The sequence below is a fragment of the Spermophilus citellus genome (assembly GCF_964194105.1).
Source record: "Spermophilus citellus genome assembly, chromosome: X".
NCBI classification, from domain to species: domain Eukaryota; kingdom Metazoa; phylum Chordata; class Mammalia; order Rodentia; family Sciuridae; genus Spermophilus; species Spermophilus citellus.
Genome location: NC_138190.1, coordinates 113,304,812 through 113,319,720, shown reverse-complemented (window position 1 = coordinate 113,319,720; position 14,909 = coordinate 113,304,812). Strand labels below are relative to the sequence as shown.

The 14,909-nt window shown below is 37.0% G+C and overlaps 1 protein-coding gene across 3 annotated transcripts in view; it reads right to left on the bottom strand.

Moving 5' to 3' along the window:
• PLS3 (plastin 3) overlaps positions 1-14,909 on the bottom strand; it is an 88,965-nt gene that overhangs the window by 29,703 nt on the left and 44,353 nt on the right. For all 3 annotated transcript variants that reach the window (XM_081276608.1, XM_081276610.1, XM_081276609.1), the window contains exon 2: positions 12,782-12,862. In XM_081276608.1, coding sequence (XP_081132734.1) covers positions 12,782-12,854 — 73 coding nt within the window. In that variant the 5' untranslated portion in view covers positions 12,855-12,862. The remainder of the gene's footprint in view (positions 1-12,781; positions 12,863-14,909) is intronic.

Sequence of the window (14,909 nt, the reverse complement as noted above, 5' to 3'; positions counted from 1 at the left end):
ACTTTTGTTAATTATTAAAATATCAAATATCCTATATGAAACCCTTTCACCAATACTTTGAATGTTGACTAATCATTTTATTTATTTATTTCTTTTGCAGTGCTGGAGATTAAACCCAGGGCATGTTGAAGGCTAGACAAGCACTTTACCACTGAACTATATTCCAAGCCCAAAGGTTGATGAAATTCTATCTTTAGATCTTCAGTTTTAATCTTTTTCTTTTTTTTGGGGGGGGGTACTGTGGATTGAACCCAGAGGCACTTAACCACTGAACCATATCCCCAGCCCTTTTTATATTTTATTTAGAGACAGGGTCTCACTGAGTTGCTTAGGGCCTCCCTAAGTTGCTGGCTTTGAACTTGCAATCCTCCTGCCTCAGCCTCCTGAGTTGTTGAGATTACAGGTATGGGTCTCCATGCTCAGCTATCTTTAATTTTATTGCAATACATTTCTAGAGTTAAATAAGTAAATAAATATTTTGGTGTGGGAGCAGTGTTGGGAATGAACCCCAGGGCTTCATATATGGGAAGCAAGAACTCTACCACTGAGTGCTGCATATCCTATCCCTTAGAATCAAATAGTCTTAAAACACTAATTAATACATTTAAAAATCTATCAGTGAAAATATCTGGGGCTGGAGTTGTAGCTCAGTGCTAGAGTGCTTGCTTGGCACTGTGTTCGATTCTCAGCACTGCATATAAATAAATAAAGGGGACTGGGGATATGGCTCAAGTGGTAGTGTGCTCGCCTGGCATGCATGCGGCCCAGGTTCGATCCTCAGCACCACATACAAAAAAACAAAGATGTTGTGTCCGCCGAAAAACCGGAAAATAAATATTGAAATTCTCTCCCCCCACCTCCAAAAACAAACAAACAAACAAACAAACAAACAAACAAATAAATAAATAAATATCCATTGACAACTAAAAATAATACAAAAAAAGAAAAAAGAAAGAAAGAAAGAAAATATCTGGCTGGGTGCAGTGGTGCACACCTATAATCCTAGTAGCTCAGGAGGCTGAGGAAGGAGGATCACGAGTTCAACTCAGCCTCAGCAAAAGCGAGGTGCTAAGCAACTCAGTGAGACCCTGTCTCTAAGTAAAACAATATAGGGCTGAGGATGTAGCTCAGCAGTGGAGTGCCTCTGAGTTCAATACCAGATATGCCCCCCAAAGGAAAATATCTGTACTTTAAAAACAGCATTCATACACTACTCAACATTTGTGAAAAAAAAAATCACTAAAATTTCCTTCAAGGCAAAGCACTTAATTTTGCTAAGGCTTATCTTCACTTTCTTTGCTTTGAATTTACAGAAAGTCATATATCAAAGTCTTCACTTCTACACATAAACTGTTTATATTTAGAAATCAAACCGGCAACAACATGTTCAGTTGCTAAAAAGAAGGAAGCAACCCACATGGCACTGTGGCAGAATTTGAGCAACTCTTTACATATTAAAGTACCGAGTTTAAACACACCTGCTCCTGTGTGTATACCAATCTGTTTCTCCATTTTCCTTATAAAATTAACATGGAGCTCAGTAATAGGGATTAAGTGTGACATATGAAAGGTACACAGCATAGTTGAAGGATATACAATGGAATCTAATTTCAACTTGGCTACTAATTTGTACAAGTTACTTCTCCAGTGATTTGGGGTTCGTGAGACTAAGACAGGAGGTTTAAGAAGTTAGCCTCAGCAAAAGGGAGGCACTAAGCAACTCAGTGAGACCCTGTCTCTTTTTTTTTTGGAGAGAGAGAGAGAGAGAGAGAGAGAGAGAGAGAGAGAGAGAGAGAGAGAGAGAGAGAGAGAAGAGAGAGTTTTTAATATTTATTTGTTAGTTCTCGGCGGACACAACATCTTTGTTGGTATGTGGTGCTGAGGATCGAACCCGGGCCGCAGGCATGCCAGGCGAGCACGCTACCGCTTGAGCCACATCCCCAGCCCCAACCCTGTCTCTTAATAAAATACAAAATAAGGCTGGGGATGTGGCTCAGTGGTCCAGTGCCCCTGAGTTCAATCCCGGGTACCAAAAAAAAAAAAAAAACAAACAAAAAACAAAAAACAAAAAACAAAAAAACAAAAAACAAAAAAAAAACCCAAAAGGAGTGACTTGGATGAAACGACCTCTAAAAGGTCCTTTTGGGCTCTATTTCACTGATTCTAAATCAGAATACACGGGATTTCACAACCTCCTACCACCACATACATAACTTTGAAAATAAGAGAATAATAATGTATGTTAAAAACAGATATAGAGTGATTAACATTCGAATTATGACTATACCTCATTACCTGAATATAACATTCTTTTATTTTTCATTTTATAATATCTTTATTAAAATGTTGTCCACTTTAAATAGTTCCCCACTCCATGGTACTAGGGATTGAACCCAGAGGCACTTTACCACTGAGCCACATCTCCTCTTTTTAAAATATTTTGAGACAAGGTCTTGCTAAGTTTCTGAGGCTGGCCTCAAACTTGCACTCCTGTCTCAGCCTCAGTTATGAGTCACAGGTGTGCCACCAAGCCTGGCTCTTAAATGATTTTTGATGGAAAATGTATTTTCCTTTTCTTTGACTTCTGAAATGGTCTATCTGAGCATAATATCTTATTGATTCCATTTTAGACCTAACAAATAATAGGTACTGGATAATTGTTCTTTTGGTATACTTGAAGTGAAAAAGGTAGAGAAATTTTAAGCTAGATATTGGAAAACTACTATGGATTCAAAGTTATATGAAACTAACCAAGGCCCTGAGAGTCCATCTGGTGGTTTATTTCTATTAGGTGGAAATAGAGGTTTGGGTAAAAGGGAGAACTACTGCTTGCATGAACGCTCTGTGCAATAACCTCTGTTAAGCATTAATTACAAGACAGCTCACTGATGTGATTAAAAGATGCCAGGAAGTAGCCACCCAAAATGTAACCAACATAAAATAACCACATGTGGAAACTCCATTTCAAAGTAAGGGTAGTAATAATAGATGCTTTTAGCTTTTAGTAAGGGACAGGAAAACTTGAAAGGGAGTTGCAGGAACAATTTGTTATTACATGACAATCTTCCTTATTAGGCTGAATATCTCTTGATAAAGACACTCTTAAATCTTTTTTTTAATGTCCTACCACAATACATATCACAGTGGCTTGCATACAGTAAGCAATGGGAAAAAACGTTTGTGGAATCCTTGATTCTCAGTCATGAAGCAGAGAAAGAATGCTGTAATCCTAGATGAGCACTTAAAAACAAAATGAAACTAAAATGTCAAAAATACTGAAATAGCACTAGAAAGCCTGAATGGCAATTCATCAGGAAACCAGAACTTGACAGAAATATCCCTTAAATAACATTCAATCTCATTCCCTTTGTTCTAATCCTGTCCCCACCCAGTGGCCTTCAGATCTGTAATTTGGTTTCCTAAGTGAACACACCCACTAAGGAGGGCTGAAGTAGACAAGCAGCTTTGGCTCTCAGGTCAGGTCTCTTTCCAAATGTGGAAACCTGCCCTGGCTTTAGTATGAAATACCATTAGCCAGGTGTGGTGGTTGTGCCTGTAGTTCCAGCTACTGGGGAGGCTGAGGCAGGAGGATGGATGGAGCCCAGGGGTTGGAAGCCAGCCTGGGCAACATAGCAAGACCCCCTATCAAAAGAAAAGAAAGAAAGAAGTACCATGTGTGCTTGAGTTACCCCCCAGGGTACACTGAGTACCTACTCTCTTGCAGGCACCAAGCTGGACACCCAAGATACAGAATCAGACAGAATTCCTGGGTCTTATTTGAAACAATAGCTTCAAAATCCATGTAAAAATTTTGGCTTACTTAAGAGATCTTTATGTTTTCTGAGATGAGAACGTGTGTCATCTCTTGAAAGTTCTCCCTATTCTGCTATTTTCCTATATTTTATCAGCAGATGGTAATTCAGCTTCTATCACCTCCTGTGATCAAAGGCATTTTGGTGTTAGCACCAGCAAATTCTATCAAGCTTTTCTCAGAGCTCCTAAATCATATATTTTGAAGAAAATAATTTCAATTTCAATAAGAAAGCAGAGGGAGCCTAAAACAGTGACTAGCAATTAATTTTACAAAATCTCCCAGCTGGTAAAGTACTTGAAAGACAAAACAGCATGCTATTATTTTTAGAGTTTTATGCTAATTTTATTTCCAATTCCCAAACAAAAACAGAAACACATTTTTAAAGCAGTATCAGGGACCTAATGAGCTTTGGGAGGCCAGAAAATGAGTTAGCATAATGACATTTAGAAAGCATTCATCTCATCAGTGATATTATTAATCAGGAGTTCAAACCTATGATGGTGAATTTTTCCTATTCTGAGTTTTGACATAAACATGAGAATTTAATAATAAAAGGACCCAGAAAATACAGATCTAGATTGAAGAAAGCAGTTTTAACCACTGGAAACTAAAATCATAACCACCAGGCACAATGGCAGCCTTTTATATTCTCTTTAAAGCTGCTGATATTCTGGAACCTCTTTTTGGTTCATTTGCCACTTCTTGTAACTATACATTAGCATAGGGTTGAAAAGGCTGTGCGTAAGACTTGTCTATTCCAGCATTACATTTTCAACCAGCTAATAAAGCAGATACAAATTATCATACAGCCTATATTATCTGCAGTAGTCTCAATGTTTCTGCCAACACATGTCTCAACTTTTTAGTTTAGAAAACATGGCTAATATGGGTAGACATTAAACAGCAGGAACAAAGAAATACCACCTAACCACTTAACAAAGTTCTGGCAAAAAACAGAGAGCTCACTTTTAATAAACTGACTTTTTAAAAACACAAAACAATCCCACTATACTTAAAAAAAAAAAAACTTATCATTAAGAGGCTTCCAATACTGCACCAGACAGGCCCATCTTTCATCTTGGCTACTGGGTTCATCAGAAAAGAATCAACTATTTGTTATAAGGAATTCTCTTTTTCTCAAATGACACATGTAGGTTCACATCTGCATTTTGTTTTAAAGGAAACCTCATTATTCTCCTTTAGCAAGTATTATTTTAAATGCCAGTTACCTCCCCCGATACTCCCCCCACAAGTAACCTCAAAGTAAATAAACTTATTATACAGCCATGTTCCTGCAGAAGTTTGAATCACACCAAGAATGGATATCCTTAAAAGGAAATGTTTTCCCTCCCCTTGCATCCTGTTATTTAAGCTATTTTAAGTACTTGTCTGGAGAAAGCTGAGCCAGAATTCAAGTGGTTTTGATTTTAGCTGCTGTTTTACACTGCCCTTGCCCAGGTGGTACGTTCTGCAATCTATCACTTCAAATGCATCTTTTGGGGTGCTACTTTGTCTTATAAATTCATCAGCAAGAAAGATGAGGACTTCCTTTGACCCTCAGGTTGAGTGTGTGAATGTGTATATGTATATTGCTTTAACTGTCCTTGAAGCTGTGTAAATCTGGTGTCGTTCTTTATAAAGAGGTTGAATATTGTGTGCCGTCATCTGCAACACACATGTGGCCTCTTTATTAACCCACTTGGGACAGCGCTCATTAGGACTTAAAGAAGAAAATCAATCAAGTGCAGATGTACATCTTTTCCAAAAAGTTAAGTTTAAATGTTCAATTTAATACATGGAATAATACAACACAAAAAAAAAAATAAATGAAATTTCAGTGACTTTTTGAAGTTCCATTTATTCTAACCAATGTATTCTACAAATTTTTAGCAAAAAACTGACAATAGGAATCTGAATGTTGAACAATGGATTCACACAGGCATAAATACAATCTTGAATGTCCATGAAAGTTCACAAAATATTGATTTAAAAGACTTGGCCAAAAGACTTATATTCCATCCTAAGATCTAAGCAGTTAAGTCAAACTTTCATTAGGCATTAAAACTTTGGAAAAGGCAGCTGCTAAAGATCTCCAGATGTCTAGCTAAAAATGGGGTTGGTCTTTCACAGTTTATACCTTTTGAGGTAGCTTACTCCAACAAATCTAAGAGATGGTTTAATGAGTCTCAGCTAAGGGTATATTAGAGCCTGCTACATTAGAGTTTAATAGCAGATCCCCAAAAGTACAGCTGAAGAATGGACAAGTTTAGAGGGCTAAGACCAGGCAATCAAAAATGGTATTAGCCAGGTGTGGTGGCACAGTCCTGTAATCCCAGCTACTCGGGAGGCTGAGACAAGAGGAGTAAGTTTGAGGCCAGCCTCTGAAATTTAGCAAGAGTCTGCTTCAAAATAAAAAAGTCTGGGAATGTATGTAGCCCAGTGGTAGAGAACTTCTAGGTTCAATCCTCAATACCACCAAAAGAAATAAAAAAAGTTGTTCAACAATCCTTTTCTACAAATGTTCTAGCAGCATGGCCATTATTTTTTACCTGCCGCCTGTCTCCCACTTTAAAAATACCTACACAGGTAGGTATTTTGGGGGTATAATTCTGTGGGAGAGTTCTTGTCTAGCATGTGCAAGGTCCTGGGTTCAATCCCTGGTACCACCAAAACATAAAAAGGAAAATTACCTACACATACACTGACTGTGTTCCCCCACATGTGTGTACTCCTACTATTTTCCACACTGTCAATCCATGTTTTTCAGGCTATGCCAAAATATCCACTTCTTTTTAAAAAAATATTTATTTTTTAATTATAGGTGGACACATCTTTATTTTTTTTATGTGGTGCTGAGGATCGAACCCAGTGACTCATGCATGCTAGGCAAGTGCTCTACCTCTGAGCCACAATCCCAGAGCCAATATATCCACTTCTAATATCACAGGGATAATGGAATGGCACATGGCATGGTAAAGAGCATAGTTAGTTTATTTATTCTTTAAGACATAATTAAACAAATGTGCACTTGTATCATTTTATTCAGTAGTAAAAGTAAATTTGACTAAATCACCATATTTTTTTTTGTGGCATCATCTGATGTGGTTTTTATATACTAGAGAATATGAAGTAACTGGAAACAACTCAACTTCCTGGGATGAGAGAAAAAAAAATATGGTCTGGCTAGAATCACCACAACCAAAAGTTTTTGACTTAGTTTGGTGGGCAACCTCAAAGGAATACACCCACACTATTCCTAGTCACTTAAGAAACCCCATTATTCTTATATTTCAAAAGTGCTGAATATGTTTAAAAAAAGTTCAGTTAAGTGATTCAGAGAGGGAAAAACGTCAGATTTAAAAGGAAGTGTTGTTTCCATAGCAAGATTGAAGCCAGAAAGTAAAAGACATTTTCTAGCTGGTGAAATACTTCCTAAGTGTTCTGAAAAGGTTTATTTATTCCTCTAGAAAGATCATGAAGGATAGGAGCATTTAAATTAAAACAGAAATATTATGAAGTAGAAAAAAATGAGAGCTAAGATTTCTGCTATCCCAGTGGGAAGCTGGAAACAATTGTTGAGAAAATGGTAATAATTATATGAGATTAGAGTTTGAAACTAAGCAGGTGCAGAAAGTGAGTGAAAAGGAGAACTTTAAATCCTAATACTCAATTTATTGCTAGTAAAGAGTTTCAAAGCACTATTAATTGATTGAACAAAACCTGTGATTAGTGGTAATTACAGAGATTTTCTCCACAGACTATGATTTTGCTGAATTTCTAAGGAGACAATCAAGACCATTATTGTTAATAGATGGGGAAAATCATATAATGATTTCCATATTTTGTCACAGTTGAACTGAGACAATGTAGTACTCCCTACCCCCCCATGCCCAACTAGGAAACAATCGTCCTCGAGAAGAAAGTAAGTTACAGAGACTATTTTAAAAATAAAGCTTCCTCGAATGAAAAAATAAATTTCCACTGTTAACAATCGCCTGTGGGCTCTCTAACTAATGACAACTAAAAACTATAAAGATTTTAAAGGAAAATTTTTAAAAAATCAGCTTAGCCTTTTAATGAGTTTCTCAAGGACAGACTATAAACAAGCCTTTATTATACTGAAAAAAATATATAAATTTTATGTTTTACAGTATAATGGTTGAAACCTTTAATAAAAAATTCCACTGTAATTAAAATCTTCCTAATAAAGTCCCTTTGAATGTAAAGTCGATATTGACAAAATCCCAGTACATCAAAAGACTGTACAATTCCTTGGGATTCAATCAATTAAATATTTATTAAGAACCTAATGTGTGTAGCACTGTACTAGATTCCAAGAGGAGAATATAAGAGAGTAATTTTCAGAACAGGCAGAAAGTCTGGACTCCAAAATTCTTATTTCTAGCATATATGTAAGTAAGTCTGTACATAGGAATGTGTGCCTGGTAGGGATTTCAGTAAGACTTGCCTTTGAGAAGCTATTTGCCTACCCCAAATTCTGCTTAACAGTTTCATAGAAATCCTTTTTTTTAAATTTTTTATTGGTTGTTCACAACATTACAAAGCTCTTGACATATCATATTTCATACATTAGATTGAAGTGGGTTATGAACCCCCAATTTTACCCCAAATGCAGATTGCAGAATCACATCAGTTACACATCCACATTTTTACATAATGCCCTATTAGTAATTGTTGTATTCTGCTGCCTTTCCTATCCTCTACTATCCCCCCTCCCCTCCCCTCCCATCTTCTCTCTCTACCCCATCTACTGTAATTCATTTCTCTCCTTGTTTATTTTCCCATTCCCCTCACAACCTCTTATATGTAATTTTGTATAGCAATGAGGGTCTCCCTCCATTTCCATGCAATTTCCCTTTTCTCTCCCTTTCCCTCCCATCTCATGTCTCTGTTTAAAGTTAATCTTTTCTTCCTGCTCTCCCCCCCTACTCTGTTCATAGTTGCTCTCATTATATCAAAGAAGACATTTGGTATTTGTTTTTTAGGGATTGGCTAGCTTCACTAAGCATAATCTGCTCTAGTGCCATCCATTTCCCTGAAAATTCTATGATTTTGTCATTTTTTATTGCTGCATAGTACTCCATTGTGTATAGATGCCACATTTTTTTTATCCATTCATCTATTGAAGGGCATCTGGGTTGGTTCCACAGTCTAGCTATTGTGAATTGTGCTGCTATGAACATCGATGTGGCAGTATCCCTGTAGCATGCTTTTTTAAGGTCTTCAGGGAATAGTCCGAGAAGGGCAATAGCTGGGTCAAATGGTGGTTCCATTCCCAGCTTTCCCAGGAATCTCCAAACTGCTTTCCAAATTGGCCGCACCAATTTGCAGTCCCACCAGCAATGTACAAGTGTACCCTTTTCTCCACATCCTCGCCAGCACTTGTTGTTGTTTGACTTCATAGTGGCTGCCAATCTTACTGGGGTGAGATGGTATCTTAGTGTGGTTTTGATTTGCATTTCTCTGACTGCTAGAGATGGAGAGCATTTTTTCATGTACTTGTTGATTGATTGTATATCCTCCTCTGAGAAGTGTCTGTTCAGGTCCTTGGCCCATTTGTTGATTGGGTTATTTGTTATCTTATTGTCTAATTTTTTGAGTTCTTTGTATACTCTGGATATTAGGGCTCTATCTGAGGTGTGAGGAGTAAAAATCTGTTCCCAGGGTGTAGGCTCCCTATTTACCTCTCTTATTGTTTCTTTTGCTGAGAAAAAACTTTTAAGTTTAATTAAGTCCCAACAGTTTCATAGAAATCCTTTTTTTTTTTTTTTTTTTTTTTTTTTGCAGTCAAACCTCTAATTGATCTCTTACTTCCATTTAAGCCTAGTTCTTCCATGGAGATAACTGGTCAACCCTCTTTATATCATTATACCCCTAAGGGGCAATTAAGCTCTTTTAATGATAAAAGTATTCTGATCCTGGCCTTGAACTCATGATCCACCTGCCTCAGCCTCCTGAGCCACTGGGATTACAGGCATGGGTCACTGTGCCCTGCTGAGTTAGCTTTAAATTTTAAGAAACATTGTATACAAAATATTTCCGTGATGTTGCATCTTAAGACAAGACCTATATTCAGCAACAAAAAAATTATCTGGGTAGGCCAGGTACTGAAGATTAAACAATTATAACATTAGTAAAGCACATGTTTCTACCCCAAGATTCTATTCATAATGAAACAAATTAAGCTGTCCCCAACACTGAAAGATTAATATAAATAAAATGGGAGGTACACAGGAAATGGCATTCCTAAAACAATCACGATAAGATTATTTGGAAAGAATAACAACATAGAAAAAAATGGGGGAGGACCCATCGTGTAGTCAAGAACTCATTTGCTGTTTTTCATAATCAATCTAATATTAGACTAGGTAGTACTCTTCTTACAGTAAATGATATCTATATGGCAAGTTAATTTACTGGGTTTTTTTATGTACACACACAAAATTGAGTTAGATTCAGGACCATTGATGTTTTCCTAATTATAATTCTGATGGGATTATGCATATGCACTCTGGCTGGGGTTATTATTCTTCCCAATGCATGCTGTTACAATTAAATGACTTGATAGAAATGTCAATGATAAATATATGGAAATAAAAATGTATTCTATAGGGATGTATTCTTCCTTATCATTGATGGGATTTTCTGCACAGCTCTAAGAGTAAATTCTGACTTAAATTAAAAAATCATTATAAAAAAGTTTTCTCTCAACAAAAGAAACAATAAGAGAGATAAACAGGGAGCCTACATCCTGGGAACAAATCTTTACTCCACACATTTCAGATAGAGCCCTAATATCCAGAGTATACAAAGAACTCAAAAAATTAGATAATAAGATAACAAATAACCCAATCAACAAATGGGCCAAGGACCTGAACAGACACTTCTCAGAGGAGGACATACAATCAATTAACAAGTACATGAAAAAATGCTCAACATCGCTAGCAGTCAGAGAAATGCAAATCAAAACCACCCTAAGATACCATCTCACTCCAGTAAGATTGGCAGCCATTAAGAAGTCCAACAACAACAAGTGCTGGCGAGGATGCGGGGAAATGGGTACACTTGTCCATTGTTGGTGGGACTGCAAAATGGTGCAGCCAATTTGGAAAGCAGTATGGAGATTTCTTGGAAAGCTGGGAATGGAACCACCATTTGACCCAGCTATTCCCCTTCTCGGTCTATTCCCTAAAGACCTAACAAGAGCATGCTACAGGGACACTGCTACATCGATGTTCATAGCAGCACAATTCACGATAGCAAGATTGTGGAACCAACCTAGAAGCCCTTCAATAGATGAATGGATTAAAAAATGTGGCATTTATACACAAAGGAGTATTACTATGCAATAAGAAATGACAAAATCATAGAATTTGGAGGGAAATGGATGGCATTAGAGCAGATTATGCTAAGCGAAGCTAGCCAAGCCTTAAAAAACAAATGCCAAATGTCTTCTTTGATATAAGGTGAGTAACCAAGGACAGGGTAGAGCTTGAGAAGAAGATTAACATTAAACAGGGATGATAGGCGGGAGGGAAAGGGAGAGAGAAGGGAAATTGCATGGAATTGGAAGGTGAGCCTCAGGGTTATACACAATTACATATAAGAGGAAAGGAGGGGTAGGAGAAAAATTATATAAGTGGAAGAAACGATTTATAGTAGAGGGGGTGGAGAGAGAGAAGGGGAGGGGAGGGGAGGGGAGGGGAGGGGAGGGGGGATAGTGGAGAATGGGATAGACAGCAGAATACATCAGTCACTAGAAAGGCAATTTGTAAATCAATGGAAATGTAACTGATGTGACACAGCAATCTGTATACGGGGTAAAAATGGGAGTTCATAACTTGAATCAATCTGTGAAATATGGTATATTAAGAACTATGTAATGTTTTGAACAACCAACAATAAAAAAAAAATCATTATAATCAAACTTTACATCCCTTAGACTGGAAGACACCAAACAGTGCTAGCCCACCTCTCTAAGTACATGTTGACTCATGAGGGTACATATACATCAATAGTTCTTACACTGTCCTTTTTATCTTCCAAAGAGTTGACCCAAACATTGAAATTTGGAATGTAAATAACTGTATACTTCTTCCATAGCTGCTCAATTATAAGACATGCTATATGATCTCAAAAGAAAAACCAATGGCATGCTATGCCTCCCCATCTTATTCATACACACACACACACACACACACACACACACACACACACAGAAATGCTGGACATGCTAAGCATGTGCTCTATCACTGAGCTACACTCTGAGCTCTCATGCTCTAATTTAATGAAAAGTAGAACAATTTACATTGTGCAAAGACATGGAAGATCCAAGAAAAAGCCAACAAGGCCAAGCTAATTAGGGAAAGGTAAAAATACCTTTTAATATTTTCAAGGTTCACATATCCCTTTAAGAATATGGTGCAAGAGCCAGGTGTAGTGGAGCACAACTGTAATCCCAGTAACTGGGAAGCTGAGGCAGGAGGGTTATAAATTTGGGGACAGCCTCAGCAATTCTGTGAGATCCAGTCTCAAAATAAAAAATAAAAAGGGCTGGGGATATAGTTCAGTGGTACAGCAGCCCTGTATTCCATCCCACTACAGAAGAAGAAAAACAAAGAATGTGGTGAAAAATCCAAATTCTCTCCTTAGAAAAACATGACACCCAAAATACAATAATAACAACATGCATCATAAAAATGTCAGGAACCACAGCAGCCCCCATTTAATGATGGGGTTCAAAATCATTGACCACATAATATACTAGATATAGTTAAAGATAATACATTTTTAAGTGAAGCTTCCAAAACTTTATCTACCTGTTTTAACTATCTTGCTACAAGGATTATAATTAATTCATCATTCGTTTAATTTTTTAGAGAAATAATTTTGACTGAGATCAAAAAAGATTGCTTACCTATAGTTATACTATAAAAAAATACTCACCGACTTTTGCAAATGCCTCTTTGAGTTCATCAAGTTCATCTTTGGAAATCTGAGTGGTAGCCATCTCATCCATTTAAAGATCTAAAGAGTAACCAAAAAGGTTTCAGACTTTAAAAGTTTGTGAGGAATATACTATAAGCATTTTTGCTAAATTCTCATTTAAAAGATAATCTAAAGAGAATTGCAAACTACTAAAGGTTTGCAGGATCCAGTTAGGTTACCATATTTGTAGCTATAACCATAAAAAAGAAAACAAAGTAATGAGAAGTCTTCATTTACTGAAAATTATTCAGAAAAAAATATTCCGATTCTTCCTTCTCCCCTGCCCCCCTTGTAGTGCTAGGAATCAAACCCAGGGCCTGGTCGACACTGGGCAAGAGCTGTATGACTGACCTACACACCCAGCCCTGAATCTTCCATTTAAGGACAAAAGCTTAAAGCCTGTAAGGAAGGGCCAAGGTACCCCACAACAGGAAATAGATACATAATAGAAATTCTTGCTTATAGTGCCAAAGCCTAAGGTCAAAATCATTTGACCAATGATTCATATAAAATATCACTTTTAGGCCACTTTCACATTCATTCACTGAAAACACAAATTTTTGAATAGCATACTGATATCTATCAGTCACACTATTAAAAGAAGGGTCAAGAGGAAATCAATTAAAACAAATATTTTTGGTTTTGATATAGAAATCACAAGTATATAGCAATATACCCATATTTTTTTTGGTAGTGGAGATTAAACCCAGGGGTGCTCTACCACTGAATTATATCCTCAGTTCTTTTTGAGACAGGTTCTTCCTAAGTTGCCAAAGCTGGCCTCAAACTTGTGATCCTCCTACTTCAGCCTCCAGAATAGAATTTTTAAGTTTCTCAGTAAAAATTTGTAAAAATATTTAATTTCCTTGATTTTTCCTCCTGATATAAAATATTTACAATGATGAACCTTTACAGAAAGGGTTTGCTTAGTCCTGTAACAGACAAAGATGGTCTAGATCATAATGGATAATCTCCAAATACAAACCTATCAACAATTTTGAACAAAGGAAAAAGAAAATAGTTACATGTTGCTACCACTTTTTGTGCTTTGGGTCCCCCCTACCTTTCTATTTATTTATTTTTTCTTCTGCAGAACTGGGGATGGAACCCACTAGGGCCTCACATGTTAGGCAAGCATTGAGTTATATCCGCAACCCTTTTAAAATTTTTTATTTTGAGAAAGGGGTTCCCTAAGTTGTCCAGATTGGCCTTGAACTTGTGATCCTCCTGCCTGGCTAGCAATTGGGTTTTCAATACAAAATTACTATCCATGTTCATGAATCATATCATGCAGAATAATGGCTCACAAAGTTTGAAAGTGACAAAATCTAAAACTCATGGCTTGTCTATTTCTAAAGGTCCTTTCCAGCTTAGGCAGTTTGAGTCAGGAATAATTTAATGAAAAGTATAATAATCTACATTGTACAAAGACATGGAAGCTCCAAGAAAAAGCCAATAAGGGGCCTGGGTTGTGGCTCAGTGGTAGAGCGCTTGCCTAGCGAGTGTGAGGCACTGGGTTTGATCCCCAGCACCACATAAAAAATTAAACAAATAAAATAAAGGTATTGTGTCCATCTACAACTAAAATAATATTTAAAAAGCCAATAAGGCCAAGCTAATTAGGGAAGGGTAAATATACCGTTTAATACTTTCAAGGTTCACATATCCCTAAGGTAAGTAGACAAGTATGGTGGCACATGCCTGCAATCCCAGCAGCTACAGAGGCTGAGACAGGAGGATCTTAAGTTTGAGGCCAGCTTCAACACTTAGAAAGACCCTGTCTGAAGGGCTGGGGTTGTGGCTCAGTGGTAGAGCGTTTGCTTCACACACATGAGGCACTGGGTTTGATCCTCAGAACCACATAAAAATAAATAAGATATTTTAAAAAAACAGAAATTAAACAGAAGAGAAGTAGTTAAAAAAAAAGACCCTGTCTCAAAATAAAAAATTTAAAAAGGGCTGGTAATGTAGCTCAGTGGTAAAGCATCCCTGAGTTCCATCCCCATTACTGAAACAGTCTAAATTTGGCCAATTTCAGAATTTTTTTGAATGCAGGGGAGATTACTTCAGCTGAGAGTGGAGGCTG